This window comes from Bactrocera latifrons, unplaced genomic scaffold (assembly GCF_001853355.1).
Source record: "Bactrocera latifrons isolate USDA-ARS-PBARC rearing strain unplaced genomic scaffold, ASM185335v1 scaffold_20, whole genome shotgun sequence".
Taxonomy (NCBI): Eukaryota; Metazoa; Arthropoda; class Insecta; order Diptera; family Tephritidae; genus Bactrocera; species Bactrocera latifrons.
In genome coordinates this window covers 1,086,575-1,107,586 of record NW_017535519.1, presented here as the reverse complement: position 1 = coordinate 1,107,586, position 21,012 = coordinate 1,086,575, and the positions used below count along the sequence as shown (strand labels likewise).

General features: G+C 33.7%; 1 protein-coding gene and 1 long non-coding RNA gene across 2 annotated transcripts; one reads left to right on the top strand and one right to left on the bottom strand.

Moving 5' to 3' along the window:
• Positions 1-2,867: 2,867 nt before the first annotated feature.
• LOC108968023 lies at positions 2,868-3,315 on the bottom strand. The gene is made up of 3 exons (XR_001993299.1): positions 3,248-3,315; positions 3,023-3,182; positions 2,868-2,956 (listed from the first exon to the last, which is right to left on the bottom strand). It is a non-coding gene; the product is annotated as an uncharacterized LOC108968023 (long non-coding RNA).
• Positions 3,316-11,692: 8,377 nt separating this feature from the next.
• LOC108967948 (glycine-rich protein 2-like) lies at positions 11,693-18,930 on the top strand. Its single transcript, XM_018931648.1, has 2 exons — positions 11,693-11,933; positions 18,800-18,930. The coding sequence occupies exons 1-2, from the start codon at positions 11,693-11,695 to the stop codon at positions 18,928-18,930; spliced, it is 372 nt and encodes a 123-aa protein (XP_018787193.1).
• Positions 18,931-21,012: the final 2,082 nt, after the last annotated feature.

Genomic DNA, 21,012 nt, shown 5'->3' with positions numbered 1-21,012 from the left:
TACATATCTCGAAAACTACTATAGCTATGTCAACCAAACTGTATAGAGTCGTTTCTTTCAGGCATTTCCATATACAGTTCAAAAACGGAAGAAATCGGATAATAACCACGCCCACTTCCCATACAAAGGTTATGTTGAAAATTACTAAACGTGCGTTAACCGACTAACAAAAAACGTCAGAAACACTAAATTTTACGGAAGAAATGTCAGAAGGAAGCTGCATCCAGGTTTTTTTTTTTTAAATTGAAAATGGACGTGGCGTCGCTCACTTATGGACCAAAAACCATATCTCAGGAAGTACTCAACCGATATCAATGAAATTCGGTATATAATATTTGCTTTACACCCTGATGACATGTACCAAATATGGGTGAAATCGGTTCACAACCACGCCATCTTCCAATATAACGCTATTTTGAATTCCATCTGATGCCTTCTCTGTATAATATATCCATTAGGAACCAATGATGATAGCGGAATAAAACTTTACACAAATTYGGTATTTGATGCGAGAGTATAAAATGTTCGGTGACACCCGAACTTAGCCCTTCCTTACCCGTTGATAGATAGAATTACTATTGTCAGGAAAGGGTTCTGTCTGAACTGCAATTGTATATCTAACACATTGACCGATATATTCGGTCAAAAGTCAACTGTAGATACTGGAGCCCACATATTCGGAATAAAGGGGTTTGAGCAGTTTTGATTTCCGCAATTTTCGGTCAAAAGATAGCACACTTTAAAGGAATTACTATTCACAATTTTTAAGCTATTCTATTAATTAATTCTTGATTTGTTTACTAGAAAATGAAAGAATCAAATGGAATTTAAAATTAGGTGATAAGTAGGGGTAGTTGTAATATGATTTCGCCCATTTTCCTACTGTCTATTCAGTCCGAAGTAGCACCTGCTGGCAAAAGTTATTCTGCGTTGAATTTCGATGAAGACATTATTGTTGGTGTTGATACTTGGAACCAGATGAAATTACTGTTTGTTTGATCACAGGAGATATTTCGTCTTGCTTATCTTACCTTATTCCTTTCTGGAGAAAGCAGAACTAACGGCGCGGTTGTTGAGGCCAATGATATCGATGTCATCGGCGTACGCGGAGTATGCGTTAAATAAATTTTGCTTGTTGTAGCTTTATGGGTTTAGGAGATATTTAGATTAAAGTTATTAGAGAAGGCCACGCCCACTTTTTGAAACTTTTTTGCTAACAGGTACTCCTTGCTACTGCGATCCTTTTTGCTAAATTACAGGTTTATATTTTAATTGGTGTTTAGTTATAGCACTTTATAAGTTTTCGGTCATTGACGATTTGTGGGCGTGGCAGTAGTCCGATTACACCCATCTACGAATTCGAAATTTGATTTTACTAAGGAATGTGTATATCAAGTTTCGGCAAGACATCTTAATTTTTACTAAAGTTAGAGCTTGCACAAACGGACGGACGGACATCATCATCTTAATCATTTATATATATGTAAACCTATATCTATCTCGTTTTGTTTTAGGTGATACGTAACCGTTAGGTGAACAAAACCATATACTATGGAGCAACATGTTGCAAGAGTATAAAAATGTTTTTGTACAATATGTGGATCATTGTGTTAAAAATGGTAAGAATTTCAAACTTCCCGTTGGCTTTATTAGCCAATTTCTGAGGTATCTTATTGAACTCTTAGCACAACTTCTACTGTTGAGTATGTCGTAGATAAAAACGGATCAATTCTACACCTAACTCCAGCATAACATAAGAATTTCCATTTTCCGTGTGGCTTCACTATAACGTATATATTAGTTAATGTGTAAGCTCCTAATGAAATTAAATAAATATATAATATGGGGTGTTATTTAATCCAAAAATGGGTGAAATACACGATTTGTTCAGCTCCCATTTTCTAAATATTATACATATAAAGAATTTCGCTATTCCTACAAACTTTATTTCAAATATACTTTTGGTTACTACGTTTAATTTAGCCTCATAGATTGCATTTCTATCACATTTAGTTAATCATTTTTGTTTTAATATATTTTACTAATATTTATATAACATTTAAAAAGTACGTGTCACGTTGTTTGTCCGCGATGGACTCCTAAACTCTTGAACCGATTTCAGTAAAATTTAGCACCCTGTGTGCAGTTCAAACCAACTTAGAAGATAGGATATTAAAAGCAATTCATAAATAAAAAATACAGCTCTATTAAGCGGTCAACTYTATTAACTGAGTAGAAAGGCCGGTAACCAAACATTGAGAAAGCAGCCTTAAATTCGTTATTTTTCCGATGAAATTTTTTTGTGTGAACATATTCGAAATTAAACCTCAAGTACAATCCCTTGGATTCTTATACCTGTTTTTCACTGTATTGAATAGTTTATTATATGAATAATGGTGTAAAATGTATACCACTGGATCCCCTCCCAGCCAGCATTTACATATAAAAATAAGCGTTTGGTAAGCGTTCAAATGTGAGCGAAACACTTATAAAACGCTGCTGTGACCTTTACAAAAGACATCAAAGCAAGGGGTTTATAATCGGAAAGGACCCAACTTTATAAGCGTTTAAAAGACAATTGCAAAACATGTTTTTTAAGCTTATAAAGGTTTTCTAAATGCTTATAAAACACGTTTTGAAAATACTTAAAAAACACGTATTTTTAATGAAATAAGTGAGCGTTTTAAACATTTACTTTGTTTTGGATATGTTTTTTTATTGATACATTTAAAAAATCTGTTTTAATATTAAATTTTGTTTCTTCATAGAATAATATTACATTAAAATATAATAATATTAACTTCATTGTTTTATCATTTAAAAAATCATTACTACTTAGTATTTTAGTTTACTTTTTTTGTTGTTTTAATTTTAATAGGATTTTTTGCGTACTGAAAATATGACTTAGAGGCAAACACAAAGTCCTCTTCCTTGCCTCCATTTTCAGCGAAAGTTTCTGCAATAGAATTTAAATATGAATATAGAAATGTAACTAGAAACCTTTTAAACATATTTCACTTACGATGAATAGCAGTGGCGACAGTGAAGGCCCTGATGCACTTCTTATCTGCAGTTCTTCGCCAGGAAAAGCTCTCAGCAACGTTGTCAGTCATAATCTTCTGCTACGCTTCGTAACAAAATTTTCTTGAATTGGATGTTGACCATCTTTTTAGATCTGCCTTCTAAAAATATAAATAAAATCGACATCAGTATACGGTCACCAGATATTTCACATTTAAATTCTTACCAGCAAGGAAAATTTATCTGCATCTTCCAGAATAGTTTTCTCAAAATTGAGGAAGTCTTCAATATTGGCATACGACTTACTGGGTATAATAGTAGCGTTATTATGTGATACCGCTTTTTTAAGATCAATAATTTCTTTGCGCATCCCCTCAACGTTTTCTGTTAGGCGCAACAATATTAGCTTATTTTTTTCCTCCACCYTTTCAACAGCCTTTTGACATGCGTCGATGATTACTGATTGAATTGCTGCCGAAAAAAATATAAAACAAATATGAGAAAAGTGTTGCAGTGTTATGTTAAAAGTATCCTTTAAAAATAACGTTGCACTATCCAAGGAAGTTGTTGTTGTGTTTGGACTTGGTTGCATCACATAAATAATTTGTGAGGATGCGATGTCATCGATAATGGGGTCGACAATGTAATTGAGATTGTTCTGCGACATGATCTGCTATGAGTCGCACAAATATATAAGACGATCTGGTGTAGAAGCATAKAACTTTTGATGTTACTTCGTCAAGCGTATGGTGATTCGGTGTTTTGTTAAAACTGAGATTTTCGGCACGGTGAATATTAAAAAGCGATGATTGAAGCGGCTTATCATATAAGTTATGTAAGTCTTGTACCCTTAGCCCGTGAAGTACAAAGTTATCAGCAGATCTTGATATGGAAATAAGTTTGAATATTAATTTTTGTACTAAATAAAAGTTCTCAGGTGCAATAGGTGATAAATAAAAGTTTTTAGTTTTAACAAATTTGTAAGTGCCATCACTTTGTACYGTAGATTTTTTAGAAACAATATTTGTATGATGATTTCCATGTACACTCTGCTCAACTAGTCTGTTGTAAATTTGGGACGGAACATWATTTTTTTTCTTAACTAGTTTCTTAATATTTATTAACTTATTTTCAAACTTGAAAGCATTGATACTCTCTAGTGATCCAAAGTGCATGGAATCACTGGCCAAAGGACTCAAACAGTGGCAATTATATGTTAACATTAAATCATCATATAAAAAAGGGACTCTGAGTAAGAAATCCTTTATCAGCTCCTCTGCGCATTTATTATTTTGTACACAATCTTCAGCATTGAGGAGAATTCGCATTGCAAGACTAAGTTGCAAAAAATGAATGTACCTCTCTTCGTTCAATATGTCCTTTAGTACAACCTGGCCTGTATACAAAGGAACTGACGGAATTCCGTTGCTTTGAAGCGGTCTATCTCTTTTAAATCYCGTGGTTTCCTACAAAAGTCTCTTGGTATGTAACGCGCAATGGATTGAAATTCTGTGTTTAGTTTTCGTATATCATTTTGTTGCAAAGAATAATTGCAATTTTTAACTTTTATCCAGCATCCAAGCAAAGCCTTCATTACACCCAAACATACCACGTGCATGTAATCTAGAGCGAATACTTGGATCACGTCGATTGGAAGTTTTTCAATCTCCAAAGAACTTTGCTGGTTGTGATGGCTGACATCAGTGCTTTGCCGAAAATTTATATTTGTGCGCAAAGGATGATTTTGATAATGGAATATCATACGATTCTCTTTCTTTGACTCCAAGCATAAGTGCCTTAACTGGTGCATCCAGAATAAATGTTAGACATTTTATTACAAAAGTTTTGTTTTCGTATGAGAATCCATTTTGGAGAAGATCGTTTAACTCAGCGACAAATTGTGCCAGAAACTTATTCACATCATTGGGATGAAACTTATTCACATCACAAAAAATAGCTACCACGAAAACTGAATCCGTCCCATTTACATTCACTAAAATAGGTCACACGCTCTTCAGCGAACTTTTCGAAATTGGCAATCCATCGATGTTAAAGTTCAATTCTAAAATATTTGTATGCGTTTGTACATATGTATTTATAATAAAGTAAGTTTATAAGATACCAAATATCACGGTTTCGTCAAATAGCGAATCTTAAATTTTATACTCTTGGAATTGAAGACACTAGATGGAGATAAATATAGATTTATAGATACATAATGATCAGGATGAGGAGTTGCAATCCGAGTGACTGTGTGACGGCCCGTCTGTCCGTGGAAGCGAGAATTTGAGTAAAAAATAAAATATCGTTATAAAACTGCGTGCAATCGTTCCGTGGCAAAAAAGAGAGAATGCAAGAATTAAGCAGTAAATTAAGACATAACAAGTCGGGAAGGGCTATGTTCGGGTGTAACCGAACATTTTAAACTCTTGCAACATGCAGGAATCAAAGCTAGCGACATTCCTTCAAAAACTGGAAAAATGTATAGTTAAGAAGTAGGAAAAAGCTAACTTCAGGTGTAAATGAACATTTAATACTCTTGCAACTTCTACACATTAAAGCCGGAGAAATATCTTCAGGTGTGGGCAAGACTTTAATTCAAAATTGTTGCCAAAGAATTCAACATTTAAAGGGGTAGTATTGATCGGATTTTATCTATTTTTCGGTAATACCACATACATACATGCTAGCTTAAATATATGCTCTCATATATCATATATCTCACTTATACAAATATTTGCAGGTATCAAGTCAACCTTATGCGTTAAAACCCTCATATTAGTTATATGGCTGCTAGGACAAGTTTTCACCCTATTTTATCCATTTATGCACAAGGATACATTGTTATTAGAAAAATATGTTCTTTCTATTTCATTAAAATAACTGACATATTGATCGATATTTATGACATTAAGTCAGCCGGAAGATTTTTCCATTAGGTATTTGGTGTTAGAAAATTCGATGTATAGTACACGCATAAGCAGAATATCCTAATAAAGAGTTAAAAATAATAACTACATATATTATTAACATTATAAACGTTGTTGCTCTTGCTAGAGTTTTGAAATACTCATCTATTATTATCCTGGGTATCCTACAAAAATTTTATAAATTGTTTTCGCTTGTCATTGGCACCTTGCAGCTTAAGCTAATATTTTCATTTCTGTCACTGTAGTAGTCTTTCTTAGATTCGGGAGGGTTAATTATAGTGTGAGTTCCATCACTATAAAATTATATAATATTTGTTATCTAACGTACTTGCAGCTTTAGTAAAAACATATTTTTTTTTAAGGGACCGCATTTTTATATCTTGAGGTCTTGAGGACCTAAAGAGCTTATACGAGTATACACCACTCGTGTAATAATTCGGTTTACTGTTGCAATGGCTATATCGAACCGATCTCCAGTATCTCTGAAACTACGCCTCTAATGACCAGCAAACCACAAAACGACTATCATATGCATCTGTATATAAAGTTGCATAAAAAAGAAAACCTTCAAATTCTATGCAGAGCTTTCTGTTTAAACTTCTTGAAATTCCATAATGACAACAAAATTCCTGCTCGCTACTTAGGTTTCCTTTTATCATTCGGGATAGGAAAAACAAACTACTTTTAAAAATCGAAAATCGCTTTATTGTTTTTCAAAATATTCTTCATTAATTGTCGAAGCACCTTTGCAACTATGATTGAGGTATCTGTCTTTTGAATTGATCAGCCGCCTCTTCAGGTTTCGAAAAACGTTGAGCTGTTCGTTAATTTTTTGGGAATGAGAATAAAGGCAGGCATTCGGTGCCACTTCAGAACTATTCGGGGAATGACTCATCAAATCAATGTTTTGAGTGCTGAAAAATGCAGTTGTTTCATTTGGTGTGTGAGAGCAACAGCAACAAATGGTTGTATACCACACTCGGCGTAGTTCCAGTGGTATGATTGCGACCTGTCTTGTTTTTTCACCAAAAACAGTCAACATTTCTTTTTACATTCAAAGGTTCATGCCATATTGAATATAATACTCATTAATTTCTTTCTGTGCCCCTTTTATAAAGATGAAACAGAGGAACTAGAGAAAATTCGTGGATATCGCCTAATCCCTGAAAATACTGTTCCGCAAATGCTACGCTCCCACCAGGTGCAGAACTTTGTTAAAGAAAATAGCGCGACCGCCCTAATAGAGCTTAGAAGCAACGAATGGCAGAAAAAGAGCAAGAGACGGATGATTAACGTGGAGTTGATAAATTTTTAGATCGAAAGTCAACCGGCTGAAACATCTCCTTGTGGAAAAATGCCTGGTGGCCCGCAAGGAAAACAAAGTGCTGTAGGAGACGGAGTTAGGGTTTGGTACGTAGGCGTCCTACTTCGCTAGTTCTGCACATGGTAACACTGGCGGCACATGCGCGTCGTGCATGCCATTTAAAACATGACGGTATCTTTCGAAGATTCCCCCTCCGGCAAAAACAAAAATCAAATGAGGCAATACTTTTAATGTAAACATTTTCAATGCTACGACAAATCGAAGAATAAATGCACTCAATGGTGCACTTGAAAATTAATCAACCGAGTTTAAATATTTACAATTCAAAAGACAAAATAACAATTAACACAATGCATCAAATATCGCTTGTTTACACATGTGTTTTAACAGCTGTTTCTTCATATGGCAGTAACTATTTTTTGCTAGCAGATATTTCAATATCAGAAACTAGCAGCTCTCTCAGCTTTTAACGCTGTCAACTTCTTATCACTTCTGCTAATTTTTGGGTTATGAAAAGTCTTTTTGGCAAAAGCTTTGCTAGCTAGTGATGGTAAGCAGTTAAGAAACAATCTTAATATCAATTTCGTCTAAATTCATTGTATTAAACTTAGAAACAAATGTCAAAAATCTTTTGCGAGCTTTTCTTATATAATCTTCAAAAAATTGACAATCTTTTTCTAAGGTTCAATAGCAATCTGCTATCATGTGACGATCTCACGAGCTTTATTAATTTCTTTTATACTTGGTGGAATCGCCTTGGCTGTTTATTACCATAAGAGATACTCTTACTGGAAACTTATATTTGCGCATAGAAACGGAAAATTTGTCAGCAAATTCAAAAAACAATATCCTTCCATGTCCAACGCTTTGACAAATTCCTTTATCATTCCTAAATTTACGTATTAATCACTGAGCTAATTTTGAGCAAATAACTTGGACAATGACGTTTAACCCTCCCTTCCATTAGCAATAGTAGCGTGCACCGATTTCTGAGAATTTGGCGCCATCATTTTTTTCTTAGAGCATACGAATTACTTTTGAAACGGAACTCAGATTTTCATTTCGAAACAGAACATTTATATATGTATAAATTCACGTTTTGCTTCTGTTAAAACCTTCCACATAATTTTTCCCATATTTTCGGTGGGGATCATGCTAAGCTTGTATACGCGAAAGAAGTGCGCAGAATCCTAATCTTGACTGAAATAGTATAGTTCATTGCGAATAAGCCGATAACTGGTCAAAATATAATATAGACAATAATCATAAAAAGAAGAACACTTTTAAAACATTCATGAATAAATTGGTAATCTGGGCATTTGAAAATATCAGAAATATGATAACACCGTAAACCGTTCTTCGAATTCAGAATGCAATCCACGGTATATCAGAAAAACTTTATTGAGATCCAGTATAAAGATTCGACTATTTTGCTTATAACGGTGTGGAGCCAATATATTAAATAAAAACTGCCTTTGAATGGATATAATGGAGAAATAATTATGTGACCAGATTAATCTTCCGATCTACGTCTTATGGAAAACTCAAGGCGAGGTTTAAAGAAAACAGTGTCGGCAATCATGCAAATAATAATAATCTCAATTTTTGTTATATAATATATGAATCTTATAAAACGAATATTTAGACATCATTTTTAAGGATTGTCTTACATTTGCATTTAGCATATATGAATAGTGCATGTGCAAACCAAATCAGATTGATTTAAAATTACTTTTCCGTTCACATTTCATTGCTAGAAACTACGAACGAAAATTTATTTTAATTATATATATTATTTATAATTATTATGGAACAATCGTGTTTAGATTCGCATTCCTAACTAATTTGTTATCTTTTATAACTACTTTGTACTTATTAAATTACTTAACAATAATACTAGTTTTTATAACTTCCCTGAGACAGAAACGGTATTCTAATTTGGAACGATTTATTTCATATTTATGCCATATGTAATATTAGGTTGTCAAAAAAGTCTTGCGGTATTTCTTACGGTATTTTTATTGAATTTTCAATTGTTCATAAAGTTTTTTTTTTGATGACTCATTCCCAGCTCTTGACCGATGCTACGGCTGCTACTATGCTGGTCTCCTTTGACCAATTCAGCGATTTTACCGCAATTTTCGACGACATGCCTGCCGGAGCGTGGCGCATCTACACCAGAACGAAAACGTTGTAACCATCGTTGTGCGGTGGAAATGGAAACTGTATCGGGTCCATAAATTGCACAAATTTTATTGGCGGCTTGAGGTGCATTTTTGCCTTTTTCGTAGTGGTACTGTAAAATATGCCGTATTTTCCCTTTATTTTGCTCCATGTTTGCGACGCTATAACTCGCGAACGACTTAAAAGAAACGACAATCAATCAAACACGTCTTATCGCGTGAAAAGAGCTTTCCTAAAAAGGTATAGCATGACCCGATGCGACAAATAAAACTAGAACTATACGCTCTCAGCGCCAACTAGCGAAAATACAGCAAGACTTTTTTGACAACATAATATTATATCTGTCTCTCTGAGTTTGTGGATATGAACTGGTTTGTTAATCTCGCAAAGCTCTGTCCTTTAAATGCATTAGAAAAAGTAAATGGTTATTCCATAAAATATATCCATTTGATTTAATTACAATAAATATCGTAATAAAGGTATCGTAATCCATTTCGATGTTCTCTACTCTTTTAAAGAAAAAACACAGAAGCCTAAAATTAAAAATTGGTTATTATCATTCGAAAGCATATTCCTTTGCATTTATTTTTTGAAGATCATCTCTTTCAAATGTTGGCCGAGACTACGTCTCAGGTGGTCCATCCGTTGAGTTCGATTTTCACCGGGAAAAGTCTAACGGTGTGATATCACACGATCTTGATGGCCAATGGACCTACCCAAAACGTGAAATGATCATTATTATGATTGATGCGATGGGTGGGAAGTGGCGTCGTCATGTTGAAAAAAAGTGGTTTCACCTCTGGGCTGTGGGACGGCTACGGAAGCGTTAGGATTTGCGGTTTGGACCACTCACAGAAACACGTCGCGCGAAAATGTGTGTCCAGACTCTCTACCAAGGATAATGAGATGCTCAACTTATTCCAGTGTGAGAGCGCCTCAAAATAAGCGCTTTTTATAATATTTTCCATTATGTCCAGATCGCACGAAATAAGAATTTTTGGACATTTTAAATTAACAAATCTAACATTTATTCCGATTGCAAATTATTATATATTGGACTTTTAATATATGGCGAAAATCCTTTAAATCCGTTTTTATGATTTTATGGTATATTAAAACAACTGACTTTCGATATTTCAATACTTAATAAGGTGAATTAAGCCTGTTAGTTCTAAATTAATAAATGTTTTTAATCATTTGTAATAGAAAATTAATTCTATTATGCATCAAATTACAAAACGTTTCATAATATACATTTAAATTTCGCATTTTCTTTGATTTTCATTATTTTAAATTTTTATTAGCGATCTTGAACGGCGGCAATAAATTCCTCCTTCACATATATATTTGGTATAATTTCAATCTAGCCGTTCCAGTCATTCCAATTGCAAAACGTCAAAACCTACTCGATCCAGTCAACTGTCAAAGTTCGGTAGGTTTTGACGTTTTGCAATTGTTCTCTCACTTCCAGTGAGAAAGGAGTTGGGGATCTCATTATCTCTGCTCTCTACGTTCTCGTAGACAACTGTGGTTCGAGTTACTACGCGCGGCGCCGAATCGACTCTCCACTACATATCTTCGTGTACACTTTCAGCTACGGTTGCTACATTTTCTTTACTGCCTGCTGGACGTGGTATATTCGGTTGAATATTATGCAATAATGAATGCTGGGTCTAGGTAAGGTATAGTCCGACAAGTTAAAGAAATCGAGGAATGTTGACGGTTGGAAATTTTTATATTTAATATATTATATAAGGTTTAGGGAAAGGTGTAGACTAATTGAGTTCATTTACGGAGGAGACTCGCCACATATCTAAACAAATATAAATATTTCTTACTTCTACCTGTATGGATGTGAATTTGAATAAGCGTAATTAGCTAAAATGGCTATGCAAATGATGTTTCGCCTTCTAATAGGTAAGAAATAGTATTGAATAGTAAATACGTTTCAAACTGACCTAACCTATACGACATCACAATTTATAATGGGTAAAGGTGACTGTTATTGTTGTTATTTACGCTTTACTTGCACTTCTCTTTGTCACGAATTTCAGTCATATATATCTACATACATATATGCATATGCACAGAAGTAGGTACATATAAGCAGACTACATGTAGTACTACAATAGCTTTTGTTGTTATTGTTTTTGAGCAGAGAATTCATAGAATAGCACCAACGTGAGTATAAAAAGCCGGTGTTTCCGCCTTATTTTACTTCACATCGATCAGAATGAAGTTCTTCGCTGCACTGTTGCTCTTGGTGTGTTTGATTGTTGCGTGTCAAGCGCAAGGAGGTGGCGGTGGCGGTGGTCGATACGGTGGAGGTGGTGGTGGACCATACGGAGGCGGTGGTGGTCCCTATGGCGGAGGTAGCGGTGGGCCCTATGGAGGAGGTGGCGGACGCCTTGGCGGTGGCGGTGGTGGTCGTTTTGGCGGCGGCGGTGGTGGACGTTATGGTGGAGGTGGCGGCGGTGGGCGTTAAATAAACCTACTCTTCGAATTCGAAAATAATTATATTTTTGGCTTAAGAAATATAAAAATCAGAAAATCATGAAAAAATTGCAAACTATTTTGAGTGCGTCAATCTCGCAATATTACTCAAAGTCTAGTTTCAAGTTAATGACGTATTACGTACTAAAAGTTCTATATTAGTGTATTTTAGTGTTTTTGTATTAAAAAGAAGAAATAACGTTAACTTCGGCTGTACCGAAGCTAATATACCTTTCACAGGTGCATTTCTTTTGGTAAATATGTGTTCAGTTTGTATGAAAGCTATATGTTATAGTGAGCCGATCTGAACAATTTCTTCCGATATTACATTATTTCTATAAAAAATAACTCATACCAAATTTCGTGAAGATAAATCGGCAAATGAGGAAGTTTCCCATGCAAGCATTTGATATCGATCATTCAGTTTGTATGACAGCTATATGATATAGTGAGCCGATATGTACAATTTCTTCGGAGATTACATTGTTGCCTTAAAAAATAATCTATACCAAATATCGTGAATATATCTTGTCAAATGCAAAAGTTTTCCATGCCAGTAATAAATTCCGATCGTTTAGTTTGTATAGCAACTATATGTTATAGAGGTCCGATATCGGCAGATTCGACAAATGAGCAGTTTCTTGTAGAGAAAATGAAAAATATAAAAACGATATCTTAAAAACTGAGGAACTAGTTCATATATAAGTATATACCGAGAGACATTCAGACGGACCGACGGACATGGCTAAGTCGACTCAGCTCGACATACAGAACATTTATATATATACTTTGTAGGGTCTCCGACCCTTCCTTCTGGGTGTTACAAACTTCGTGGCAAACATAAATGTGCAAATATATATGTATGTTATATATGTAGTATAGTATATTGATTCGTCGAATCGTCTATCTGAATCTACCTTGCAAGGTAAGGCAATCTGCTGCTTTACTCACTGGATCAATTCGATCAATAGTCAGGATCTATCAGTCTGGTTGTAGCGCCAATACAACTCTTTTTTCGAGTGTACATACTCATATAGCATACATTTACCATACCAGATGTTGTATGGTTTCCCGAGGAATGTTTGTCCATTCGTCCCGAACGCCTTCCATAAGTTCTGCCATATTTTTTGTGGCCCTTTCGTGTAAACCAAATCGTCATTTTACCAAGCACCACAAATTTTCGATTGGGTTTAAATCTGGGCTTTGCGCAGGTCAAATTAGCTTCTGGAATTTCTGTTCGTCCACTATCTTGGCCGTGTGTTTCGGGTCCCCATCCTGCTGAAAAACCATTTCTTCCTCTGGATATGTGCACTCGTCCAAAAAATCCGGCAAATTTGTTTGTATTATTTGAAGATAGTCACTCCTTTAATTTTTACGAGTGGTCCCATATGCCACCACGTGAAATAATCCCATATCATTAAGCTTCCACCACCATGTTTCACGGTTTGCTTGACGTGGTGTTTTTAAATGCGTTCATGTGGTCTGTGCCAATAACATTGTTTGCTGTCTAATTAGACTACTTATGGAGAATTATTGAGTATATGCTCAATTTATTCGAAGATTTCATAATGTGGAAAACTGAGTGCATTGCTCATATTTAGTTTTTGACTGTAAGTCAATTTTTTTGTTTTAGTTTAACCTTTTTACAAATGACATTTTTTTAAGTACATAATAAATAATTAATGCTGAAAATTTCGTTGAATTTGATTTAATATTGAGGAAGTTACAGATATTGAAACATAGAATTTTCAAACATGCACTCACTTTTGCTTGCCACTGTAAGTATGTATACGAAATATTTCTTTGCGGTATGTGGTGATGGCAGCAGAGAGGAAAGGGCTCTCCTCTGGAGTAGAAAAATCAAAGTGGACAGAAGAAAATAGAACTGACTGCATGTATGATATATGTATATGTACATATATAATAATGACATCTTGAAAATAATGCCCATTCGTTATTATGTACTTATCTATCTTCTGAAACTAGATTTTAGGGATAGCTAAAGAGCTGAAGTCTTTCAGCGATTATCATATATTTTGTAAAACGATGATCCTTTAAGGTTGTGAATAGAAAAAGTCATGGCTATGTCTGAGGAATATCGATGTTGGGATATCGTTACAGTCTTGTTTTCGGCCAAGAATTAACGACAATCATCAAGCTCATAAAAACTTTGTCAGTCCAAAGTAAGCAATGAAGACAGCTGGAAATTATATCGGAATTCAGGGGCATGTATACTAACATAATAAAAAATTTACAAGAACATTCCAAATTCGCAAAATTTTAAGTTGAAATTCTGAAATTCCCTTTATTCTCTAACCCACTATACATAGGTCCGTTCTCATGTGTCAAAATTATATTTTCTTTAAACATTGCCAACATATTCGAATTAAATATTAATTAGAGCTTTATTGGCAGTACTAAAATATAAATAAAAAAACATGGAAAAATTAAAAAAAAAAAGTTAATTACTTTTTTTATTTATCAACATTTTTTCATGTTTCTAATTGGGACGATAACCATTCACGTACTTTTTAAGAATATATTGGGGTTTTGTGTTTCAGATGATCCAAACATGAGAAATCGTGTCCGCCAGTGAAAAAACGCATCTCATTCACCCAGCCATTTCTCCGACAGATGTCATCAAAAAATTCCGAAAAAAATTGTTTGTACACTCCACGATATACCTCATGATATGTGAAAATAATTTTATTGTAGAAAAAAAATTTATATGAAAAAAATGTCAAAAAACAGGCCAGATTAACCTACTGACCCCTTAAAGTCTTCAAAGAATATTCAACGGTGTTACTAGATTCCTATAACTGAGGGGTAATATACAACTTCTATTACCTCGAAATCCATTAAATTAAGTGTTATGTCATTATTGCGCTTATAAAATGAAATTTTTAAGATTTATTTTTATATTTTTGGATGAACAAAATAATTCTTTATAATATAATAATATACGATGAATATTAGTCTCTAAGAAATCTATGTAAATAATTAAGGCCAAAGTGTGAACGGCTCAATATTTTGTATCTAAATTATATAGAAACTTTGGGATAGTCCTAGAGAGCAAAATTAAAGGTTAAGCAAAGAAAAAATGGTTTACCGTTCTTTATTATTAAAAATACTATACATGTATACACTGGACTGGTGTATTTAAAAATGAAATTTAATTTTTTTTTTTTGCTTAGTTAAACACTTTTATGTTCTATTGAAGATTAATCTCCTCAATATATGTATGTATGTGTTTTAGAAGACTCATGACGGATTAACGGATTTTTCAGTTTCAAACACAGAAAAAGTCCAGGTAGCCAAATTCGCGAATAGGGTGGCTGAGCTATAACTCTCTTATGCTAACTCTCTGATACCAACACGATGATTTTCAGGCACTATTCCTTTAACTTTTTTTTGTTACGTCATTAACGGAGGTGGATGGACGACTCACACGAGACAAGTTTTCGATGACTACAGGACTTTTACTGAACTGATGAAGTAGACCCCAAAACAAGTCTGCAACATTTTTAATAATTACGTGATTCCGTTGGAAATACAAAATTTTAAGCGAAATCGTTGCCAAATTTATCCAATGGGAAATATTTATGTTAACAAATTTGTATTTTTATGCCTAAGTATTTCAATTTTGTTGAAAACACTATTATTTCTGCGGTCCACTCTTCATATTTCCGAGCAAAATATACAACTGTCTAACAAAAGGAATATATCGATATAGGTATTTAAGTGCTAATGTTTTTACAAGCTCGACTTATGTACATATGCAGAAATAATACTAATATGCAAATGAAAACAAAATAATTTACAATAAATTTTCTCATCACATTTCATTGCCTGAAGTAAAGGGAAAAATGATATATGTATGTATGTAATTATATTTTTCATTATATAATTGCATATTCCGAGTGGAAATTTACGTATCTAACTAATTTCTTTCTATTTATAATTATTTTGTGTTTGTTATATTACTTAGTAATAATAGTAGTTTCTATACCTTCCATGAAATAGAAACACTATTATAATGATTTATCTGATATCCGCTTGGTATCAGTACTAAAACTTGAAGGAAAAGGGATACAACCATGAAATTTTGTATAAAATATGTGTATCGGTAGAGAACAGTATTGAATGGATTCAGAAATCTCACCAACTTATAAGTTTACAAAAAACTGACGGAAAATCATAAATACCTAAATGCTTTTAATAATAACTATATGAAGCATTTGTCGGATTTGAACGGATTGAAACATAAAAGTAATGCGATTTTGTATTATAAATCTTTTGATTGGCTAGTTGAGGCTCTAGTTAAGGAGACACAGTTGCCCAAAGTAAAGTATTTTGTCTGAACATTTAGTGTTATTTAAATAAATTTGCTTTATTTTAAAAATGGAATAAAGACTTCGGCTTAATGCGTAGACATCTGCTGCAGTCTATTCGATCGCAGCCCTATTCTCCAGGCATACGCCGCCAACAGACTGTAACCAATAGGTATTCCAATTGATAATACTACTTACCGTGCGATTCTGTACTGTGATACAGTCTCAAGTCTCTAAATTTGAGATTTTGAGTTAGAGACAATTTTTGAGACTTGAGACGATTTTGCTATTCTGTAAGTGACAGTCGCAAAATCTATTACAATTCTTAATTCAGAGATGTTGTTAAACTTCAATGAAAATAAATACCTATGTCGATAACAAATATTAAATTTTCTATAACATAGTCAAAAAACATAATTATCAATAAATTTAATTATTTTTAACCTTTTCGTGTTTTTGTTGCTTACAAAATATAAAAAAATAACAATCGATTAATATCAATGATGATCTCAGTATATTCAAAATGGCCGACAAGAGTTGTTTTTGGTTTTGTGACCAGGTCTCAAATTTGAGGCAATATTTGAGACGAACGCTAGAGACTGTTTAGTGAATAGTTACTAGTCACATATTGAGATTTTACCTCAAAATGTCTCAAATAGAGACTAGAGACTGGTTACAGAATCTCGCCATTAGTATGTATTTAAATTATTGTAAATTTATATTATAATTATTGGTTTTACAAAATATGTATTCATAAAGTCTCCTCAGAATTGGTACACTTGTTATTTTATTTTATTGGGTTATTTCTCCACAGGATATGCTGAACATTAATATATATTCTTAATGGAACTTCCACTGTTGCTTACATTCGGGTGGAGCAGAATTGGGCCTCGGTCAAGTTTAAGCAGTCACATCTTATATGTTATAAATGTTAATCCAAAACAATACTTTTCCGATACTCTAACTAGTTCATTTTATAAGATTATATGTGGTATTATTTACGTACAATATGTATGGTGAATAAATAACATTAGGGGAATTGATTTTTGATTTCATTTAGTTAATGATGTCTAAATGGTAATTTTGATGCATCCTGTGCCACAATGTCTTTAATTAATCTTTAATTGTCATGATTTAACACCGTGCAACATATTGTGCAAAGGTATTATGAACATGGCACAGCTTCCGAGCGATATATGTAGTTTACATATATTTTAATAAAGAAATATTGTCGCATTAATTTTTTTAGGGAGTATTCTAAAACAATTCCATATATATGTGGCCTAGGGCAAATAGTACCGATAGGGCAAATTTATGGCAGTGCTGACCTCTACGACAAGAGAGACATTTTACAACAAACAAAAAATTGTTCCCAGTAGCGACCGTGATATGCGGTATAAAGTCAACCAGAAGGAATGCTTCGAATAATAAAATATTGTATCAGGTCCCTCTTATCCAAAATTGACCCCGACATAACAAATACATCGACCACTACTTTTTAGCATGCTCACTGAATGCTCTCATCTAACACCTCTTTCCCTGTCCTGCCTGGAACCGCTACAACAACGTCAAAAATATGGGCTCTTTCATTTTATGGGACCTTGCTCAGATATAAAAAAACGTTTGGTAGCAATTCACAGCAGACATATGCACATATATTGTAAAGAATACAATATGAAAGTCAGCTGAAAATTCATTGATTCGATATAGTCGGGGGTACAGTTTGATAATATTTAATACGCTTTGACACTAAATCACACCGTGCTATAGGAAAAACTCTGATATCATTTTATGAAGACATTTTAATTATTGACTGATATATAATTTATATTATACATATTATACGCTGTGAAAGTCGAGTGAAACTTTATATGTATATTGTGCATTGTACATGGTATATAAGGGAAAGTATTGAACGATTGCAACGATTTCTATATGTGCAAAGTATTTTACGCGATAGCTTTGTGAATTCTTGAGTTACCTAATGCAATAGGAAAAATAAACTGTCAAAAAGTTTTTAAGTGGAAAAGAAGCGCAGTTGTGGTCCAATCTCTTCAAGGCTTGGATTAAACAAAGAGTGCAACAAGAGAATGCTTTATACCAAATCATCATTGTGAAGAAATGTTGAAGGCTTGTATTACTTAAGTCAAGTATATCAGTGCTGACGAGTCCATGCCTGGACTTCCTTACCAATCTCAACAAAGTCTCTATTTGTATAAAATGTGGAGATAATCACTTATAATTTACTTATCTCCACTTATCTACATACTATGTGTAGAGACCAAAACGAATCGCTCAAATAAGAGCATACCCCGTGTAATTTGTCACGACAAGAGCATATTTATAAACATATTAAATGTAATTGTTATTTGTTGACTTCGGCAATTTTCGACTGCCAATAAGTTGGAGCATAGTTTTAAATAAGTATAAAAGGGCGTATAGGAAGCGGATTTTACAACACTTCAGATTTGTCATCATGAAGCTTCTCTATCTACTGCTACTTTTTGTGTGTCTAGTTGTTGCCGGTGAAGCTCAACGTAGAGGAGGCATGGGTGGAGGTATGGGCAGAGGCAGTATCGGTGGACGTGGCGGTGGCGGTCGCATAGGTGGAAGAGTAGGTGGTGGACGTATCGGTCGTATGGGTTAATTCCTTTGAAGATATCCATTTAATATAAAGATTATGTTGCCCAGAAATATATATTTGATAAGCTTTATATAAAGATAAATGTTTTTAAAATGCTTTTAAGGTGTGTTTTAATTAAAATGTTTTGGACTTAGAATATAGGAAGCAAAAATTGAATATAATAATACGCGTAAGAACATTTCGTCGTAAATAATATTGATGTATAAAACTTTATTCGATATGGTTTCGCCAGATAGTAGCTTTTGCAGAAGTTTTCAAACAGTTCGTTTATTGATCAATAGCAGAAATAGCAGTTGCTATTGGTATTGACAACGCTGCGCGAACCGAAGATTTTTGAAACTCCCCAAATTTCTCTCCGGTATTCGACAGGCCATGTTTTCCAACACTTCAATCAGTCGTAATACTTTATCTTACTTAGGGTTTTCACAAGTCTCATAAAGTTATAAGTTATAACGATTCGAAAACATAGCATTGACAATTGTAAATGTGTAAGCTCATTTTTGTATGAAATGTAACAACTATTTTTTTAAACAAGTGTAAAAATTTATAATTTTACGATTTCACGATGATTTAGGACGCGTTGTGAGTAGGTACCCCAACTGTATTTTTTATCTGTTGGCAACTGCATTGATAAAACTCAACTCAAACTGGCTTTGTCCTCTTTTGGGTGAAAATACATATCTTTTATTAATATGAATACTTGAAATTATCCAATATAGAACCTTTTCACAAAGGACAACAACAAAGTTATTAGGTTAAATTCTTAGAAAGAGAGTATATCATTACCTCCTTTAAGTGATAGGGCCGCTTGCTTGTAATGCTCTATTATCCACTCGTCGACTACATGCATATAATAACGGGATTCTGTAACCAGTCTCTAGTCTCTATTTGAGACATTTTGAGGTAAAATCTCAATATGTGATTAGCTATTATTCACTAAACAGTCTCTAGCGTTAGTCTAAAAAAATTGCCTCAAATTTGAGACAAAACCAAAAAGAACTCTTGTCGGCCATTTTGAATATACTGAGATCATCATTGACATTAATCGATTGCCGTTTTTTTATAGTTTGTAAGCAACTCAAACACGAAAAGGTTAAAAATAAATAAATTTTATATAAATTTCGTAAATATTATGAAACAAATTCAACATATATTTTTATTTTTATTGATAATTTTGAAATATAATAGATTTAGTGACTGTCACGTACAGAAAAGCAAAATCGTTTCAAGTCTGAAAAATTGTCTCTAACTTAAGGGGCTATTCTACTCTAGAATTCTGAAAAATTCGATATTTTTTCATATATTTAAAGTTTAGACCCTTAAGAACATAATTTAGAGACTTGAGCTTATATCACAGCATAGACTGTGCCGAAGCTATAGTCTCCTTACTTTGCTTATCAAAGTTTTTATTTTAACTAGGAAATAAATGTATATTCTATGTAATATAATGTATATATATTTAAGAAGACTATCGGAATCCTCCGGTTTTACCAGTTTTAATAAATTGTTTAACATGTTTACGCATGTTGACCTTATGACAGTAATTAATGATTAATGTACTATACTAAACGCGTTTGTGTAATTTATATTTGTTGCCTCCAGAAAATTAGATATCATAAGGTTCTTAACGGGTATAAAAGAGCTTTCCTCAAGTCGGTTTGCACAATACTTCAGATTGGTCACCATGAAGCTTCTCTATCTACTACTTCTCTGTGTGTGTCTAGTTTTTGCCGAAGCGGCTCAACTTGGAAAGGGTATCGCTGGTGATCAGGATAGCGCTAGGGAAAATGCTAGACATCGCATTCCCCGCCATAGCCCAAAAATACTTAAAACACCAGGCGGCTAATTCTTTGCACATTTCCAATGGTAAACAGGGAGATTTCGGATGCCCGCACTGCAAATGAAATTGAAATCATATTGCTATTATGACAATAAAAGTTTAAAAAATGCTTTTACGTAGATTTTTATGTTTTATGACTCATTATTATTTTCTTCTTCTTTTTTGATGTAGACACCGCTTAAGCAGTTATAGCCGAGTTTACAACAGTGTGCCAGCAGTTCTTCCTTTTCGTTGTTTGCCGCCAA

Coding starts and splice junctions, on each gene's coding strand:
- LOC108967948 (XM_018931648.1), top strand. CDS start 11,693: ATGAAGTTCTTCGCTGCACTGTTGCTCTTGGTGTGTTTGATTGTTGCG. Junction 11,934..18,799: donor TTATGGTGGAGGTGGCGGCG/GTGGGCGTTAAA, acceptor TTGTGTGTCTAG/TTGTTGCCGGTGAAGCTCAA.